Genomic DNA, 20700 nt, shown 5'->3' with positions numbered 1-20700 from the left:
TGTGTCAGGACAGGCGTAGTTATAATCTGCTATATGCACATTTGAAATAGTATACATTAATAAAAGTGTTAATCACACATTGTTAACAAAGATTTGTCTAACAGCACTGCTGCCGAACGCCAGTCCCGCGGTGGAGGGGTAGCGTGCCTGCCTCTTTTTCAGAGGTCCCGGGTTTGATTCTCGGCCAGGTCAGGGATTTTCACCCTGTTTAGAGAGCCAGGAAAAACAGCCGAGAGGATTCATTGTGCTGACCACATGACACTTCATAATCTGCAGGCTTTTGGGCCGAGCAGCGGTCGCTTGATCGGCCATGGCCCTTCAGGGATATTGCGTCATAGGGTTTGACTTTTACAGTTGCCTAACCTATTAAGAATATTATATCATGCAAACATGTTTTTAAGCTGTCTAGTGTTGTTTTTTCTTGTTTTCTCTTCCTCCTTTAAAATTAGTAAATCTCACACAGCGGGTTTTTCAGACGCAATGATGATATACAAACACAGGTACTCTCTGTATAAACTAAACATAATACTCAATGAAACTATATGCTCGTCACTGTATCTTACATGTCAATACATACACTTATACACCATTATAAATATACTCTGTATAAAATAAATGAAAATACTCAACTAATTGAGAAACATGTTAGTTAACAAAAAATTAACTATGTGTACTGTATTGTAAAAATTTGTCAGTTGGTGGTGCACAGAAGCAGTCAGCTATTCACTCTCCTAGTACATATTCCTGACTGACTGATCAGTCAGTGTTATATGTCTGAGATGTTAGAACCTGTAGCTGTCTCATGTTTAGGGCCTGCTTGGGGCCATTTACCAACAAGACAATGCACTATCGTATAGATCATGTCATGCCCTACATTCTTGAATGGCTGCCTTGTTGCACTTCTTCCTTAACCTGCATGTTCATAGGTTCTGTCACCTATTGAATATACTTGGTCCCAGATTGCTCTGTGAAGAGCACATTACAGTTGACCCATGGCCACAAACACATATTGGTTTTTGAACTGTTGAGTGGCTTCACGTCTCCATGCGATGAACGAATCACCATCAACAGTATCATATGCCCTTGCTGCACTGGAGAAAAGTTTGGAATTTAACTCAGACTTTTGGCACACAATTTAGTGATTAGAAATTGTACGCCACCACATCTTGCGCCGTACTGGCCAACCTTTTGATGGTGAATTTTTTTCAATCAACGGGACTTGAACGATCGTGGTCACCAGGCAGGCAGGCAGGCAGGCAGGCAGGCAGGCAAAACAAAATTGTTTATCATCATTTTCATCATTCTAAAAACTGAGAATTCCATCAAAGGAATTATTTGTTCAAATTTACATGAGGTGAGGATAATAATAATAATAATAATAATAATAATAATAATAATAATAATAATAATAATAATAATAATAATAATAATGTCATTATTTTTCTTTTAGGAGCCTAGGTCTGTGGGTATTAGCCAGTGAGGAAATGAGGACCATTGAGAAAAATTATGGATTTAGAGAAAGATTAATTGTCTCAGATCATGGAGGGTATGCAGACCTAGAATGGCATGCAACAAAGAGGTTTAAAGTCATTAAGAAAAAGAAAAAAATTGACACAACTCATGAAACTTGTGGTAGTATTACCATGGGTTTATTTTGATCCAAGGGCAGAAAGTAAGAAGAGGAAGTGGGAAATCTTTTACCTAAAGCAATTGTATGGAATCACCATCAACAGTATCATATGCCCTTGCTGCATATGAACACTGCAGAAAGGTTTGGAATTTAACTCAGGCTTTTGGCATGCAATCTAGTAATTAGAAATTGTCTCTCACGTCTAGAAACATACGACTCTGTGGCTAACTGGTTAACATGCTGGCCTTTGGTTCAAGATGTCCCAGGTTTGATTCTGAGGCAAGTCTGGGTTTTAAACCTTCATTGTTTGTTTCTTTCTGTGCCTCGGGGATTGTGTGGCTGTGCTGTCTTCAAATTAGATTTCATCCTGAGTAGGACCCCGTCCTCACAGATAAAGAAGTCGCCCATGGGCGTCAACTCAAAAGGCCTGCATCATGGCCTCTCTAGAGACCATCCTTTTTGTATTCTTTATTCGCAGAAGCTGTATTTCCTATGAATTTTGTACTTTCTAATAATATCATCAGTAGGATAACATTAAACTACTTGCTTATGTTGCAGATGTCATTTGATGGGAAGACATTTTTCCTAAAAATTCATGTGCCATGGAAGGCTTTGACTCGGTATGCTGAGGTTATGAATCTCAAATTACCAACAAAGGTAAGATGATCTTTTAAATGTGTTGTATCTTGATTCATCTCAATTGTAATCAAATTATCAGATATATCTTTAACAGGTAAACCTTCAAATGAATAAATATAGAATGCTAGTATTTCTTTATGTATTGTATCATAATCTTCTTTCTTTGGCTAACTTTCATGAAATAACAGAAATAAAAAAGTATAACTTCATAAACCTGAGACTGTCTAAAAGTGCTCTATTTTCACTGAAAAAAATAAAAATGCTATACCAAAATTGTAACAGCTGTATTCAAATAGCTAATGGACAATCTGAACGATCTGGAAAAAGAAAAAGAGGACAGAATTTTAAAATTATTAAGGAATCTAACAGTGAATAAAATGCCTTGGTATTTGCTTATGATGCTTTGGTATGGGGAGAAAGAGAGAAGTGAAAATATAGGGGACACTGACTGCTTGGAATAAAAAATATAATTAATTTGACCTGAAGATGAGCAAAAGCAAGACTGGAAATTACTGTAAACAGAAGAAGAACAAATCTGAAGATCTGCTTGGAGGGAATTAAGTTACAAATACCTCCTAAGTACTGTGTAACTGCTATCTAGCAAGAAATACTTCACAGGACATAGAGAGCATCTGACTTTTATAATCAAATTCAAAACTTACTGCATGACAGAAAATATCCCAGAAAGTCAACTTTTATTATGTATCACACCTACTTTGAGCTAGTTGTTGTATATAGTTTGAAAACATCTACTCTATGAAATTAAGATTACAGCAGAATCAAAGCAGTGAAAAATTAGAATCATCAGAACTCCAGATCAAACTACCAGAAGAAACAAAATCAGAAATTGAATATATTGGAAAGAAGCTGGCAACAAGATTCCCATTACCAATCTTAGTTAGTGGTATGGACACACCATGAGAGGGGGCAGTTAGGAACAACAAGAAAAGAAAGTAAATAAATAAAAATAGCCTTATAAATTGTCCTAAGGGCTATGGCCTGCTGCAGTGCAAGGACAGTGCTCAGTTTAACTCATCAGGTAAGCAGGTCCTGAAGAGCATTATTATATTGGTCATTTCATAAAAATAAAAAAGAACCTCTCAGCACTTAACGCCCTTGAAAGGGCCTTGGCCTGCCCAGTGATCGCTGCTCAGCCCGAAAACCTGCAGATTACGAGGGCTCATGTGGTCAGCAGGACGCATCCTCTCGGCTGTTATTCTGGGCTTTTGAGACCGGGGCCACCATCTCACCATCAGATAGCTCCTCAATTCTAATCACGTAGGCTGAGTGGACCTCGAACCAGCCCTCAGGTCGAGAGAAAAGTCCCTGACCTGGCCGGGAATTGAACCCAGGGCCTCCGGACGAGAGGCAGGTACGCTACCTCTACACCACGGGGCCAGCTTATTTCATAGTTTTGTGAAAACGTATAACTGCATGTTGTATACCTGTGTAGTCTCATCTCCAAGTGGTTCTTTCCTAGTTTGTTTTGTGAAAATATTTAATTGCACATTGCACACTTGTGTAGTCTCATCTTCGAGTGGGTGCAATGGTGTCTTTCGAAATCAACACTTCGCAAAAACATATTATTTACATTCTTGACAATTGTTCAGTTTTTCCCCAGGGAGGGTTGAGATTCCTTCTTTGTGAAAACGTTCACTTGAACATTTCATTCTTGCAGGGCTTCACCTCAGAGTGTATGTGTGGAGGTGTCTTTTAAGTTCTTGATCTTCTCCCCATGTGAAAATCCTCTATTACATACTTTACACTTGCATGTTATCCTTCCACAATGTGCTTGATGATGATTTATAAGATCGCTATTTCGTGTGAACGTCTTAATGTCTACTTGACCCCTGTCTTGCTGTTTCCCTGAGTGATCAGAAGATAACCATCAGGATTCCCTCTTCATGAAGGTGTACTAATGTATGTTTTTTTATTTCACGCCAGTCCTAAAGATATACTGTAACATACTTTACACTTGTGCAGCTTCTCTCCACATTATGCGTGACGATCATTTTTAAGTTCACCACATTATGAAAGCATCTTATTGCATTCTTGGCACTTGTACTGTTTTTCCTTGAGTGATCAGGAAGGTGACTTTCAGGCTTCCCTCTTCATGGAAGCACACTGTTGTATATTTCACCCTTGCAAAATTTCTATACTGTGTATTTTGATTGACCTAGTGTATCACAGGGCTCGAACCGAATGCGTATCCCATCTGAGTGGATAACTGGTATAAGGTCCGGCTCCATGGCTAAATGTTTAGCGTGCTGGCCTTTGGTCACAGGGGTCCCGGATTCAATTCCCGGCAGGGTTGGGAATTTTAACCATCATTGGATAATTTTACTGGCACGGGGGCTGGGTGTATGTGTCGTCTTCATCATCATTTCATCCTCATCACGATGCGCAGGTATCCTATGGGCGTCAAATCGAAAGACCTGCACCTGGCCAGCCAAACATGTCCTCGGACACTCCCGGCACTAAAAGCCATATGCCATTTCGTTTCACTGATATAAGGTTAGTGTCTCTGTGCACTATTTTTCCTAGGTCTTTCCACTCTTGCCTTATCTTTGCTGTTCTTGTCCATTGTTTTCCACCCCATCTCACAAACCAGTCTGCCCATCTAGTTCTTTGCCTTCCCACATTCTGTCTTCCTTCTCTGGGGTCCCACATTTTCATCTTGTGAGTCCATTGATTTTGATGCAGTCCTGCTATGTATCCTCCCCATTTCCATTTTAGCTGATCCGCTATCGTTAGAGCATCTTTCATGCCGGCTCTCCTTCATACATCTTTGTTCCATATTCTCTCTCTCAGTGAGACCTGAAATATTTTTCTTTCCATTTTACACTGGTATCTCTTGATCATTTGCCTTTGTTTCAGTGTTAGTATCCAGGTTTGGCATCCGTAGAGTAATACTGGTACCACATATTTTTCTAGGACTTCAGCCTTAACACTCCGTTACACGTGTAATAATTGTATCATGGTTACACACATGGCGGGGATTCCCTCATCATGCACAAATAAGTGAATAAATTGTGTCTCTTTTGTTCTATTGAAGGAGAAAGGGCCTAAAATCTTCCTCACAGTACTGTTGTTTACTTTAAGTTATTTAATTTTTGTTATGACCTGAATTAAAATAAACAGGAAGGGGAAGTAATATTCCCTCGTTCATATTCCTGATTTTTTATACGTCCTAACATGCATAGGCGGAGATTCCCCATAGTGTTCATTTTATAACATCTTTGTATTTTTCTTGTTTCTTTAATGTATAATAAACACTACAGTAAAATTCACATAAAGAAAGAGCAAGTAAAATAGTAACAATAGTAAAAAATAGTAAAAGTAGTAAAAGTAAAATACACAAAAGCAAAAAGATCTAATAATATGTCACCATCTAACTCAGCTAGCAAATCCCTGATGCATTGTTCTTCCTTTCCAAATCCATCATATGCTCTAAAGCGTACCATTACTAAAAAGGAATGTATAAAGAATAATGAGTAATAGGTGAAGGTATAACAAGAGCAACACCAATGAAAGCCAAGAATATAACTTACAATAGTCACACGATCACACACATAGGTGGGAACACGCTGCCTGGGAGAAGAATAACAAACGTCTACTCGTGTACATGCCTCGGCAGTGACTAACAATGACTCCACTCTGCGTGGACGATGTCCTGGAGAACAACCCTTCACGCATCACAATAAAATTTAAAATTCACGAAAATATTTAAACAGCAGGGAATCCCTGCCCTGCGTGTAACGGAGTGTTAAGGGCAAATTTCTTAGTCTTGTCAGTCAGTATGAACTTAAGGGACTAGAATCTCTTCCATGCCTATCCTATTCGCCTTTTTCACTGAACAGTTTGAGAATGATATGTTCTGGTCAAGATATACATATTCCTCTATGTATTCCAGTGTTTCTCCATTTACGCTGATTGGGATCATCAACTTTGTTTCCCTTGGGCTCATTGTCAGGCCCACTTCATTGCCGGTGGTGTCTAATTCTATCATTTGTTGTAGCTCTGTTACTGAATCTGTCACCAGTACGATGTCTGAAAACCGTAAGTGTGTCAGTCTTGCTCCATGTATTTTGATGCTGTATTTGTTTCCCAATCTAGTTTTCTGAACTGATTTTTCCAGTAAACACGTGACTAATTTTGGTGAGGGGGGATCATCTTTCTTTACTCCCCTTTCTAGCTTGATGTTCTTTCCTCTTCTCTCTGGCCTCAGTACTGTTGTAAATATCCAGGAGTCTAATGTATTTGTTCTAAATGCCTTGTTTACTCAATGCTTCTAAAGTGTATTCCTGTTCCACAGAGTCGAATGCTTTCTTCTTCTTGTTCTTGTTCTTCTTCTCTTCTCTTCTCTTCTCTTCTCTTCTCTTCTCTTCTCTTCTCTTCTCTTCTCTTCTCTTCTCTTCTCTTCTCTTCTCTTCTCTTCTCTTCTCCCACACCTGTGGGGTCACAGATGTAAACTGTGTTTCACATATGGATTTGGCACTGTTTTATGGCCGGCTGACTTTCCTGATGCCAACCATATATGGAGGGATGTAATTAATATTGTGTGTTTTTGTGGCGGTTGTAGTGTGGTGTGTTGCCTGAATATGAAGAGGAAAGTGTTGGGAAAAACACAAACAACCAGTCCCTGAGCCATAAGAATTAATCAGAAGCGATTAAAATCCACGGCCCAGCCAGAAATCAAATCCAGGACCCCCTGAACCAAAGGCCTCAATGCTGATCATTCATCCAAGGAGTCGGACAGTTGAATGATTTATTGTAGTCCACAAATACGTCCAAATTGAATTCTTGTGTTTTTTTGATCAGTTGATTCACTGGTTATAGATTGTCTGATGTTCTAAATCCTGCTTATGTCACTGGTTGTTTTTCATCTAGTGTCTTCATCATCCTCTTGGTTAGGATGTTAATGAAAACTTTATAAAGATTTACAAATAGGTTGATCGGTCTGTAGTTATTTATATGCCTTTGGCTCTTTTTTTTTTATGTGTGTAGGAGTGTGATGATGCTTTGTCTCCTCTCCATTGATAGGCCTATGTCGTCTGATATGAATATCTTGTTAAATAGTATAGTGATTACTGGGGTTATGTCTTCTTTGCCCCACTTTAGGAATTCATTGTAGATTCTTTCTTCCCATGGAGATGTTGCAATCTTTGCTTCCCTTATGGCTGCTGTTACTTCACTGCATAGAGTGGGTGGTATTTCTTCCTCAAGGTCCTTTTATGTTGTCTTGTGGTCCTGATACCATGTGCCTTTTTTTGGGAGTTACTTGTGTAACATTTTCTGCAGAATTATGTCATTTGTGTCATTATCTCTTCTCTCATGGTTTGTCTTTTACCATTGCTGTCTTTCACTACCAGTCTTATTCAATGTTTGTCTAAAGTTCATTCCTTCCGGATCTTCTTTATTGATTCTCTGTTTTCCTTGATTTCTTTGACCACTTCTGTGTTGTGGTCTCTGATGTCTTTTTGGATTTCCCTTTTAATTTGTTTCTTGATTTATGTATATTCCAGCTTTTTATGTCCATTTCCTTTGGCTTGTAGTTTCAAGTGTTCTTCAATCAGTCTTCTATTCTTCTACTATTTCTCAGTGTTGAGGATTGCTTGACTGCAAGGGATATGCAGTTTATGAGCTCTGCAGAATATTGTTGTGCCTTCAGATCTGTTTGTTGGTTGAGTTCTTGGAGATTGTGTTGTAGTGCATTTGTGTATTATGCTTGTTCTATACATTTGGAGTTTGGGGTCTTGTAGAAATACTGCCTCTTTTCTTTCTTTATTCTCACTTTCAGTCAGACCATTCTGTGGTCTGTATACAATTTTAGACCATAGATTATTTGAATTTTTTTTACCACTTCTAGGCTATCGGCTAGGATGTAGTCGATTTCATTTTTGGTTTTCCATACAGAGCAATCCACATCCATTTACTTTCCAGGTGTTTCTTGTACAAGGTATTTACAAATTTTAGCCTTTGTTCTGGTGCAAATTGTATGAGTCTATCTCCTCTTTCATTTTGTGTTCCATACCCATGTGGTCTCATAGGTCCTTTGTTTTCGTATTCCTTTCTCCCTACTTTGCTGTTTAAGTCAGCAATTATGAATGTTGTGTGTGCTTTGTGTCTTCTAGGAATATGTAGAAGTCTTCGATCTCTTCTTCTGTACTTGTCTTTGTAGGCACTTACACTTGGATTATTGTGATTGTGCTGTTTATTTTTAAATTCTAGCGTTAATACCATGATTCTCTCTGGGATTCCTCTTAATTCCTGTATATTGTATTTTAGATTACTTTTAATCATAAATCCCATGCCTTTTTGTTCTCTTGTTTCCCCTGTGTAACTAAAAATGTTGCCATTTTCTTTTTCAATTATGTCTTGGCTATATCGTCTGGCTTTGCTGAGACCTAGTATATCGTATTTTACATTCTTGAGAAGCCAAGTGAACATAGATGGAGATCGGTTAGAGAATGTAGAATAGTTTACATATCTAGGTAGCATTATTAATGGAAGTAATGACAAAGTATCCAAGAGAATGAAATTAACATTATATAAACAGTATTTTATACCAATTGTAACATACAGACTAGAAACGATGGTAACTAATAAGAGACAAGATAGTAAGATCTAAGCAGAACTTCAGTTAAAAAGACAAGAAGAGATAGAATTCAAAATATTAAAATCAGAGAAGAGCTAAATATAGAACAGTTAATACAGAAGATACAGAAAGCAAGACTGATATGGTTCAGACATGTAAAAAGAATGGGAAAGGAACGGGTAGCAAGAAGGGAATTGGAAAGAGAAGTTAAGGGAAAGAGACCAGTTGGAAGATCAAGAAGAAGGTGGATGGATCAAATTTGAAAGGACATTAGAGAAGCTGGATTGGATGTGACAGAAGTAATGGAGGAGGAAACGTAGGACAGAAAGGAGTGGAGGAGGCTTGTTAACCACACCCGGGCGACTGGAGTGGGACATTGCTGATTTGATGATGATGATGATGATGATGATGATGATGATGATGATGATGATGATGATGACATTCTTGAGTGCATTTTGGAGTTCCAGTTACTTCTTTTGTGTTCTTAGAGTTCTGACATTTAATGTGGCTCATATTATTTTGTCCTGGTTGTGTGCTGATTGTTTGTGCTTTGAGGTTTACCGTTTTCCTTTCTCCTGTTTTTTGGATTCATGGCATTCCAGTGAATCCATTGGCGTTCAGCATTATTTTCTGGTAACCGACTGTCACATCATTATTACCCATGTCCCTTTCTTCCTTAGCTTTCCGTCTTGTAATGCTTGGATTTCTCTTTCATTTCTAGTGAGTTCATCATCCTTACATATGTCTTGTCCTCATAGTCTGTGTTTATTTTTGACAATTTTTAATTTGTCAGAGAAGTGTTCAAAACTGACTTTTGTTATTCCTCTGTTATTTTGTCTTTACTGACATAGGTTGTATTACTTGCTGTCACTCCTGCGTCAAGTATTTTTTTTATTTTGTCCTTTCATTCATTGTTTTGTCTTCTTCATAAGATAATTCTTTGCTTTTGATCACTGTATTGTTTCTCTTTTCTCTTTTTGCCTTCTGTTCTGCTTGTTCTCCTAGGATATTTTTTATTCTGTCAGTTTGTGTGTTTATCTTTTCTTGTGTTTTATTGTTTGCAAAGGTGATTTTCTGTTCTAAGGCATCATTTGCTTTTTCACAGTATTCATCTCTTTTCTGATTTCGTTCTTTATGCATAGAATTTCTTCTCTTGTTTCTTGTTGGAAGTCTTCACTTTGTTTTCTCAACTCATTAGTTCTAATAGTATTTCAGCAAATATACCTTTAATATAATTCCCTTGGTCTTGTAAGTTGATATGGGTTCTTCTTCTCCGGAGCTTTCTGTACCTAAATGTGGAAAAATAGAGACCAAGAGGAACACCTAGGAAGTAGTGGATTGAGACTATACTATCAGAGGTGGAGAATATAAATGAGAAAACGTCTGCTGTAGGAATTTTAAAAATTCTGAGATTCTGAGATTTGGAGAGAGAGTAAGCGCTTGTTTACCACTCTCAGGAAACTGGAGTTCACAACTGTTGCTGCTGCTGATAGTGATGATGATAATGATGATGATGATGATGATGATGATGATGATGATGATGATGATGATGATGATGATGATGATGATGATGGTGGTGGTGGTGGTGGTGGTGGTGGTGGTGGTGGTGGTGGTGGTGATGATGATGTGAAAGTAGTTTGTTGTATATGTTCATAAGTAAAAAAGTGTTATTACTAGAGTTCTTGTGATGAATGAATACTTTATTGGCTTCCTCTTGGAATTTAGCATAATGAAACCATTAAGCCATTAAGAACCATTAAGGTTACCCATGGTAGCTTCTCAGAATTAAAAGTAAACTGCAAATTTTTAGAAGCAGTTGGAACAGTTTGATTGGATGAAGGATGGAGAAGGATTGTGGTTTATCCAGTTAATCTCTGTATATGTAATTTCCTACTTTTTGGAGTAATGTAGATATCAATGTCAACACTAAAGTTGAACTGAGATCAGTGAATTACAGTGAAGCCATCCAGTTTGATAGAATATATACCTCTTGCTTAAATTTTGAAATCATCCCCTGTCACAATAAACTATAACTATGGTGTTTTGCAAAGTTTACATCTCAACAAGAAAAAAACATATAAAATTTAAAGATTCAGATATGGAGTGAAGAGTATTACATTTATTTTTGTTTACCTGTTTGTTCTTAAAGAAACTAAATACCCATATTTCTATTAAAGGATACTATCCAGGTATATTACAAATTTTAATTCCAATGAATGTCTTCATATTGGAGGAGTTAGTTACTGCATGTATAGAAAGGAATATTAATGAGTTAATGATAGTGCATGAAATTCCTTGGCTGTGGAGTCTAAAATTCATAATTAATATGTTTTTGTTATAAAAACATTAAAAATTGTCAGCAAGAAGTAAGTTGACAGTGCCACCATTACCATCTGTGTTTTATATTTTCCTATATACTTGGATAATCCAATTACTTCTACTTCTATTTACATTCAAACTGAATAATATGTAGGAATATATACAGTTTTATTCTTTTATCTTTGAATTACATATACTCTGCATTACATCATGTTGCTTCAGATACCACACTCAAAACATAATAACTTTCACTCTCATGACAAGCATCATGTTGATAACAGATGTTTCCTGGACTTTGAGGTTGGTGAGCTCTTTTTTCATCAACCACTGCCTTCAAGTCCAGAACACTTCTGTTATAACTTCACACATTTTTAAACTTCCAGTATAACATTAAAAGAATGGAAGAAACCAGAAAAGATTGTGTGGACCATGGCTATAAAATTATTGTCTTCTCACAAGCAAGAGCTTAGCCTCATCAAATTTATTCCATTCCAGGGTATGAAATACATAGTGGGCCGTAAATATCCTGTTGAGACAGTTGAGTATAGCAGTTTCAGTCAACCTGTTTTTACGACTGCTTCTTCTAATGAGCCTTTCCCTGGGGTAAATAGTATTCTACAACCATGCTGTACATAATACAAGGCTTGTGTGATTTGCAAAACCTTTCTGAAGTCAAACTTGTACATACTAACAAGCACAAATTTTTTTACAGAGCTGGTCCACTACCATAGTGTTCTTATATCATATTTTACTTCTTGTGAAGATTGTCATGGTTGCTGATGATTTGGACTTGACTAGTCCATGTTTTAGCATGGGTACTTTGTATGAATGTGCGTGGCGTGTGGTGTTTTTTGATATTTTTAAACATTGTTTTCTTCTTTAGTTCAAATGTCTATTATTAATTATTTGTCTTCCTTTCCTTGTACTTTAATTCTGATGAAAATTAAAGCTGTGATACATTGTAAAGACCATATGCTTCCAGCCACTTCAATAGAATTAAGATTCATAGTACTGATTACAGTCTTATTGAGAATCAGAATCAGAACATTTATTTTTCAATGGGGTATTTTCCCCAGTGGCAAAATCAAACAAAATGCATATATACATATTTACACATACTGTACTACTCATAATATATTCCCCTGCTGAGTTCTAACTTCCTCCTGCAATGAGCTCATTCTGCATTTGAATGAATGCACATCTTTTGGGAAAGGGTTGGAGATGTTCTTTGGTAAGCAGTTCCATTCTCTTCTCCACCCCCCTTCCCACAAATAAATATTTCCCCCAGTTATTGTGCCATTGGCTCAACCTTGTTTTAAACTCATGATCAAACCTACCCCTATAAACACTTCTTTCCAATATCCTTCCAAGCACTTTCCCCTGTAGGCTTACATGCCAGGTAGAAATGCCCTAATCTTGCTCTCTTTCTGTTAAACTTACCCACCTGAGTTTCCTTAGCATGATACGAACACTGCTAGTTGTTCTGCAGTCCCCCATCATATATCTAGCTGCTTTCTTCTGCACCCACTCCAGTTCTTTTATCAAAAATTCTTGATATGGATCCCACATGCCTGAAGCCTACTCCAGTTGAGGACTTACAAGTATTAAATATGCCATCTCTTTTATCCCCCTACTTGCTTCTGTTAACATCTGCACTACCATGTGCAGTGACCTAAATGCTTTTTCAACCACGACCTTATATGTATGTATGTCTTCCCCAGTAAAATTGACTACCCCATTAATGTGATCCCTAAGTACCTACAGTTATCTTCAAAATTTACCTTTTCCCCACCCATTTTGTAACTGTCCACTATCCTGCATGTCTTGTTCCCAAAATTAATGGCTTGACTCTTATCAACATTAATTTTCATCCCATTTTTCTGAGTCCAGATATGTATTTTTCCCAGATCCTCCTGCAATATTTTATGCATCTAAATAGTTCATTTTTCTATATACGACTAAATCATCTGCGTAAAGATTTGTGAGTTCAATATTTTTGTATATTGCTCACAGAAATTAAAAAAAAAGTAAAGGCACTAGTTTACTGGCCTGTGGTACACCCCTGCCCACATTCTGAGCTTCTGATAATGACCCATCTACCCTTACTCTCTACTTCCTGTCCTTCAAGAAAACTTTCACCCAGTGTACTACCCTCCTATCCATTCCTATTTTTCTAATTTGCTTGATAAATATATCATGGTTTACTCTGTCAAAGGCTTTAGACAAGTTTATCTCCATACAATCCACCTGTTCACTCTTGTGTAAAACCTCTGACACATTCTGTTGAAAACCAGCAAGCTGAGATTTGCAAGAGTATCCTACCCTGTAATCAAACTGCATAGTGTTAAGCCAACCTATATGTTCTAAACATGCCCTCATATGTTTGTCTACTATGCCTTCAAAAACTTTACATATGATACATGTAAGACTCACTAGCCTGTAGTTATCCCTGTCTTCCTTATCTCCTTTCTCTTTGTACACTGGTACTCTCAGAGCCCTTTTCCATTCCTCAGGTATGACCCCATTATTTAGACAACAATCTTATAAATAAAGTTGTAGGGGGTCCGCTGTCTGAAATTAATTTATTTTGCTATACAGTGCACTCCCGATAATTCGTGGTAATTAATGCACACACTTCCGCAAATTATTGAAAACCGTGAATTATCCGCAGTCACTTTTAAGCTTGGTAAAACAAAACCATAGGTTAAAATAATGAAATGTACTTTATGAACAAGCAGAAAAAAATTATAACACTTCACATTGTATTGTAAGACACACTAGAGAAAAATTGCAAAATGCTATGTAAATTATGCCAACATTCGTATCTAACAAAAAAATCGGTTATCACTTTTTGTATCTTAGACGATTGTTCATTTTTTCTAATTTTGGATCGTACATTTCTCAAGAAAACAAAATCTGAAAATGAAAATTCATCTCTATTTTCTATGTAAGAGATAAGTGTGTCTATAGAGACACTAGCTTGGCTGTGGGGAACTTTCGGAGTTTCCGTTGCATCACTCCCGCACTTGTTATCATCTGAATCTCAATCTTTCTCATCAACCGTCAAATTCCGTACAATATCTTCCCCACTTTCATGTCAGAAACCATAATCGTCCTTATCAACATCTAACCACTCAATAATGTCACTTTCTTCTGCATCTTGGCATTTATTCAGGTTTTTCAGTAATGATGTCATCGTAGCGACACTACATTGCCCGTTCGAAATATCATCGTCACTGAAGCCGGCAATTGCTCTTCACCTAGAACAGATTTCCATGATGGTGCGAGTGTAGTAGCGGTAATTTTGTCGCATGACATATTGACTGCATGAAGAGCACCCAACAAACTGAAGTCCTTCCAAAATGTTGGAATATTGATGCCTTCCTCAACCAATTGCTGTAACAGAGATGATCTGTAGTTCTTCTTTAAAGCAGCAATAACCCATTGGTCCATAGGTTGGAAAATAGAAGTTACGTTAGGGGGAAGGTATTTCACATAAATATCACGTTCCTTAAGTTCACTTTTGTGTGGATGAGAAGGCGCATTGTCAATCAAGAGCACTGCTTTGTTTGGTAGTGATTAGGTAGGCCGTCACTTGTTTCACAAAATTATTGTGAAACCAGTCCTTAAATATCTGTGTGTCCATCCACGCTGCCTTTTGATGGTAGTAGTGCAAAGATATGTTCTCTCGTTTAAAACAATGGGGTTTTCTGGATTTTCCTATCACTAATAATTTTAATTTATGATCACCACTTGCATCCATAATGGTTATTCTTTCCTTGGATGTTTTGCGGCCTGGGGCTTGCTGTTCTTGTTGCATCACTAATGTTCAGGACGGTAAACATTTTCAATACAACCCTGTTTCGTCTGCATTGTAAAGTTGTCTAAGGTCAAGCTATTCTTTTTCAATGAATGATTGAAATTCCTCTGCAAACTTTTCAGCAGCACCCGTGTCTGCGCTGAGACGCTCTCTGTGAATAGCAATTTATCGTTCCGTAGCTTTTCTTAAACCGCGTAAGCCAGCCAGAAGATGCTTTAAAATCGCCTTCTAAGTCAAGAGCATCGTGAAAATGTTTTGCTTGCTCAGCACACATTGGGCCAGGCACAGGAATACCTTCCGCTTGTTTTTGATTAAACCAGCTTACCATGGCTTCGTCTAGACTTGCACAGTCTGATGTTCTCATTGATTTCCGGGATGATGAATGATCACAATTAGCAGAACATTTCAATCAATCAATCAATCAATCAATCAATCAATCAATCAATCAATCAATCAATCAATCAATCAATCAATCAATCAATCAATCAATCAATCAATCAATCAATCAATCAATCAATCAATCAATCAATCCTGATCTGCATTTAGGGCAGTCGCACAGGTTGCAGATTCCCTATCTGTTGTATTCTTAGCCTTTTCTTAAATGATTGCAAAGAAACTGGAAATTTATTGAACATCTCCCTTGGTAAGTTATTCCAATCCCTAACTCCCCTCCCTATAAACAAATATTTGTCCCAATTTGTCCTCTTGAATTCCAACTTTATCTTCATATTGTAATCTTTCCTGATGAGGGTTTCCTTTTGCTTCTTCATGTCTCTCACTGTTGTTTCACCCACACCAAACTCGCAGGCTAACTTTGATGACACCTCGCCGTTCTCCAGTCTTTCTATAATTTTCAGTTTTTCACTGACAGTTAACCTTTTATATTCCATTTTTCGACCACTCACATTGAAAACTCTCACTACTGACTTATTCGAAAGTTCCAAAAGACTTCTGCACTCCGTTCCACAGTTTTCAAGTACAATAGTCTACAATACACTCGCTGCCGGCGCACCTACTCTTCACTTGGCTTACAGTTCAGCGACCTTGGGCTGTGGGGAAAGGGAGAGTAAGTTCTGAGTGCATTCCTCTTTCATTGTCTCTGCTTCCAAGACTACGGTAATCTGTGCTGTGCTACACGCAGCAACATGCTCGAATGTTTCCAAGTTTGCAGCATTCTGACAGCAGTGTGCATATAGGCCCACTGCTACATCGTAGAGAAACGAAGTCCAGTCTCCTCAAATATCAATGATTTCGTCTCCATGCATTGCATTAAAATTCTTTTAAACTAGGCAGAGATAATTTTACTCAGCGTAATGATTAGTGGGTGGAAGAATTAGACTAATTTAAAAAAAATAACACTCTGAGACCCGCAAATTAACCGCAAAGCGAATTACTGGGAGTGCACTGTATTTTGATATATTTATCCGTTTTAGGTGAATTGAAGACCATACTAGTGGTTTTTAGCTTTTGTGTCTGTTTGTTCCACCATCACGCGTAAATGGCTGAATAGATCTCGACCAAACATCATAATTATGTTTTGATATGCATGTAATTTAAAACCACTGAATAGACTGTGGTTTATAGGAAAACCAAAAGAGTTTCTTTCAATTTTGTGGAAGAATTATAGAAGACAGATGGTCTAATGTTTTAAGAGGAAGAAGATTGCAGGCTAAGGGCTCTATTCATGATCAAACTTCACGACAGGTGTCTGTGAGAAATCGGTACGAGTCACTGCAGGTAACACAACGGAGGGAAAATGAGGAACAGGGAACTGTTGCTGAGAAGTGTGGAAGTAGGAGGAAGGGAAAAGGTGGGAAAGGGAAATATAGAACAGAGGATAGGAAAAGACAGGTGGAATAGGGTCATGGGTGGGAGAAAAGGGAGGAGGAAGTAGCTTCTGCAGCAGTGAGGAAAGATAGGGCTGACCAGGACAGGAAGAGATCAAATGAGGTGGGTAGGATGGAGGCTCTGGTCATGGGGGATTCCCATTGTTAGACATGTGGGGAGAGTATGTGGAGGAAAGGGAACCAGGGTAGAATATTATCCAGGAATTAGGTTAAGGCACATGTTGAGGAAAGTAGAAGAGAAGGAAGAAGGAAAGGAGAAGGTTGTAGTGTATCACGTTGGTACCAACAATGTAAGGCAAGCAGGTATAAGTACCAACATAGTTGGGGATGTGTGGGATCTGGTAAATGCAGCATGGGTGAAGTTTAAGGAAGCAGAGATTGTTATCAGTAGAATACCGTGTAGGAGGAATACTGACTGGAAGGTGATTGGGTATTTAATTGAGACTATGGAGTGGGTATATGGTAAACTGGAAGTGAGATATCTAGATCCTAATGGGTGGGTAGGTATCTGCACTCAGATGTGCTTCACTTAAACCACAGTGGTACATATAAGTTAGGTGATATGTTTAGAAGAGTCATAGGGAGGTACATTCAGGGAAATCGGGTGGTCTATGAAGCGGTGATAAGGGTACAGGGATCTGGAAGTCAAGTAGGAATGACATAAAAATGTTAGTGCTGAACTGTGGAAGTATTGTAAAGAAAGGAATAGAATTAAGTAATTTAATAGATATATACTAACCAGATATTGTAATAGGAGTTGAATCATGGCTGAGAAATGATATAATGGATGCAGAAATATTCTCACGGAACTGAAGTGTGTATCATAGAGATAGGATAGGAATGGTAGGAGGGGAAGTATTCATTCTGGTGAATGAAGAATTTGTAAGCTACGAAAATGTTAAAGATGACAAACATGAAATTCTAGGTGTAAGGCTCATCTCTAAAGATAATAGGCAACTTGATGTCTTTGGAGTGTACAGACCGGGAAAGGGTAGTACTGATGGTGATTCAAAATTATTTGATAAGATTATCAGCTATGTGGGAAACGATATGGAAAGGAACTTAGCAGGCGATCTCAATTTACCAAATATCAATTGGGAAGGTAATGTGAACGACAGGAAGCATGACCAACAAATGGCAAATAAATTAATATGGGAAGGGCAGCTGATTCAGGGTGTGATGGAACCAACTAGAGGGAAGAATATTCTGGATGTGGTGCTAGTAGAACCAGATGAGCTCTATAGAGAACCCGAAGTAATAGATGGTATTAGTGATCACGAAGCTGTTTTTGTGGTAATTAAAAATAAATACGAAAGAAAGAAAGATATTAAAATTAGGACTGTTAGGCAGTACCATATGGCTGATAAAACAGGCATGAGGGAGTTTTTAAATAGTAACTATGATCGATGGAAAACGGTAAATAAAAATGTAAACCGACTCTGGAATGGGTATAAAGAAATTGTTGAGGAATGTGAAAACAGGTTTGTATCTTTAAAGGTGGTAAGGCATGGTAAAGACCCACTATATTATAACAGGGAATAAAGAGACTAGGAGGAGGTGCAGGTTGGAAAGAAACAGAGTTAAAAATGGCTGTGGAAGTAAGGAGAAATTGAAGGAACTTACTAGGAAAACATGATGGCAAGCATATTTGGTAGTTATACAAATTTTAGTGAAAAATGGAAGGGTATGTATAGGTACTTTAAGGCAGAAACCGGTTCCAAGAAGGACATTCCAGGAATCATTAATGAACAAGGGGAGTGTGTGTGCAAGGATCTTCAAAAGACAGAACTATGCAGTCAGCAATATGTAAAGATTGTTGGTTACAAGGATAATATGCAGATAGAGGAGGTGACTAACACTGAAGAAGTATTAAAATTTACCTATGATAACAATGACATTTACAGTAAGATACAAAAGTTGAAAACTAGAAAAGCAGCTGGAATTGATAAGGTTTTGGGGAATATACTAAATAAAGACAATAGGTTTGGGATATATGGAACCATATCTGAAGTACTTATATGATTATTGTTTGCATGAAGGAGCTATACCAAATGAATGGAGAGTTTTCTTGTAGCCCCTGTGTATAAAGGAAAAGGTGATAGACATAAAGCTGAAAATTACAGGCCAGTCAGTTTGACATGCATTGCATGTAAGCTTTGGGAAAGCATTGTTTCTGATTATATTAGACATGACTGCAAAATTAATAACTGGTTTGATAGAAGGCAGTTTGGGTTTAGGAAAGGTTATTCCACTGAAGCTCAACTTGTAGGATTCCAGCAAGATATAGCAGATATCCTGGATTCAGGAGGTCAAATGGATTGTATTGCAATTGACCTATCAAAGGTATTTTATAGGGTAGATCATGGGAGACTACTGGCAAAAATGAGTGCAATTGGACTAGACAAAAGAGTGACTAAATGGGTGGCTATATTTCTAGAAAATAGAGAAGTAGAGTTTGCGAAGCTTTATCTGACCCTGTAATGATTAACAGGGGAATTCCTCAAGGCAGTTTTATTGGACCTTTATGTTTTCTTATATACACTGACTGACAGAGCAAATGCAACACCAAGAAGGAGTGGTCAGAACTTTATGCCAATTGCAGGGTAGACTGACGTCACTGAGGTATGCTCATGATGTGAAATGCGCCGCTGTGCTGCGCACGTAGCGAACGATAAATGGGACACGGCGTTGGCGAATGGCCCACTTCGTACCGTGATTTCTCAGCCGACAGTCATTGTAGAACGTGTTGTCGTGTGCCACAGGACACGTGTATAGCTAAGAATGCCAGGCCGCCATCAACGGAGGCATTTCCAGCAGACAGACGACTTTACGAGGGGTATGGTGATCGGGCTGAGAAGGGTAGGTTGGTCGCTTCGTCAAATCGCAGCCGATACCCATAGGGATGTGTCCACGGTGCAGCGCCTGTGGCGAAGATGGTTGGCGCAGGGACATGTGGCACATGCGAGGGGTCCAGGCGCAGCCCGAGTGACGTCAGCACGCGAGGATCGGCGCATCCGCCGCCAAGCGGTGGCAGCCCCGCACGCCACGTCAACCGCCATTCTTCAGCATGTGCAAGACACCCTGGCTGTTCCAATATCGACCAGAACAATTTCCCGTCGATTGGTTGAAGGAGGCCTGCACTCGCGGCGTCCGCTCAGAAGACTACCATTGACTCCACAGCATAGACGTGCACGCCTAGCATGGTGCCGGGCTAGAGCGACTTGGATGAGGGAATGGCGGAACGTCGTGTTCTCCGATGAGTCACGCTTCTGTTCTGTCAGTGATAGTCACCGCAGACGAGTGTGGCGTCGGCGTGGAGAAAGGTCAAATCCGGCAGTAACTGTGGAGCGCCCTACCGCTAGACAACGCGGCATCATGGTTTGGGGCGCTATTGCGTATGATTCCACGTCACCTCTAGTGCGTATTCAAGGCACGTTAAATGCCCACCGCTACGTGCAGCATGTGCTGCGGCCGGTGGCACTCCCGTACCTTCAGGGGCTGCCCAATGCTCTGTTTCAGCAGGATAATGCCTGCCCACACACTGCTCGCATCTCCCAACAGGCTCTACGAGGTGTACAGATGCTTCCGTGGCCAGCGTACTCTCCGGATCTCTCACCAATCGAACACGTGTGGGATCTCATTGGACGCCATTTGCAAACTCTGCCCCAGCCTCGTACGGACGGCCAACTGTGGCAAATGGTTGACACAGAATGGAGAACCATCCCTCAGGACACCATCCGCACTCTTATTGACTCTGTACCTCGACGTGTTTCTGCGTGCATCGCCGCTCGCGGTGGTCCTACATCCTACTGAGTCGATGCCGTGCGCATTGTGTAACCTGCATATC

General features: G+C 38.9%; 1 protein-coding gene across 1 annotated transcript in view; it reads left to right on the top strand.

Moving 5' to 3' along the window:
• The window catches only part of LOC136874474 (anoctamin-5-like), a 190700-nt gene that overhangs the window by 13152 nt on the left and 156848 nt on the right, over positions 1 to 20700 (top strand). The window contains exons 4-5 of the mRNA XM_067148135.2: positions 2189 to 2287; positions 10287 to 10502. Of these exons, the coding sequence (XP_067004236.2) occupies positions 2189 to 2287; positions 10287 to 10502 (315 nt within the window). The remainder of the gene's footprint in view (positions 1 to 2188; positions 2288 to 10286; positions 10503 to 20700) is intronic.

The sequence above is a fragment of the Anabrus simplex genome, chromosome 1, assembly GCF_040414725.1.
Source record: "Anabrus simplex isolate iqAnaSimp1 chromosome 1, ASM4041472v1, whole genome shotgun sequence".
Lineage (NCBI taxonomy): Eukaryota > Metazoa > Arthropoda > Insecta > Orthoptera > Tettigoniidae > Anabrus > Anabrus simplex.
Note: the sequence above shows the minus strand (reverse complement) of the source record. Positions and strands in the feature narration are given on the sequence as shown.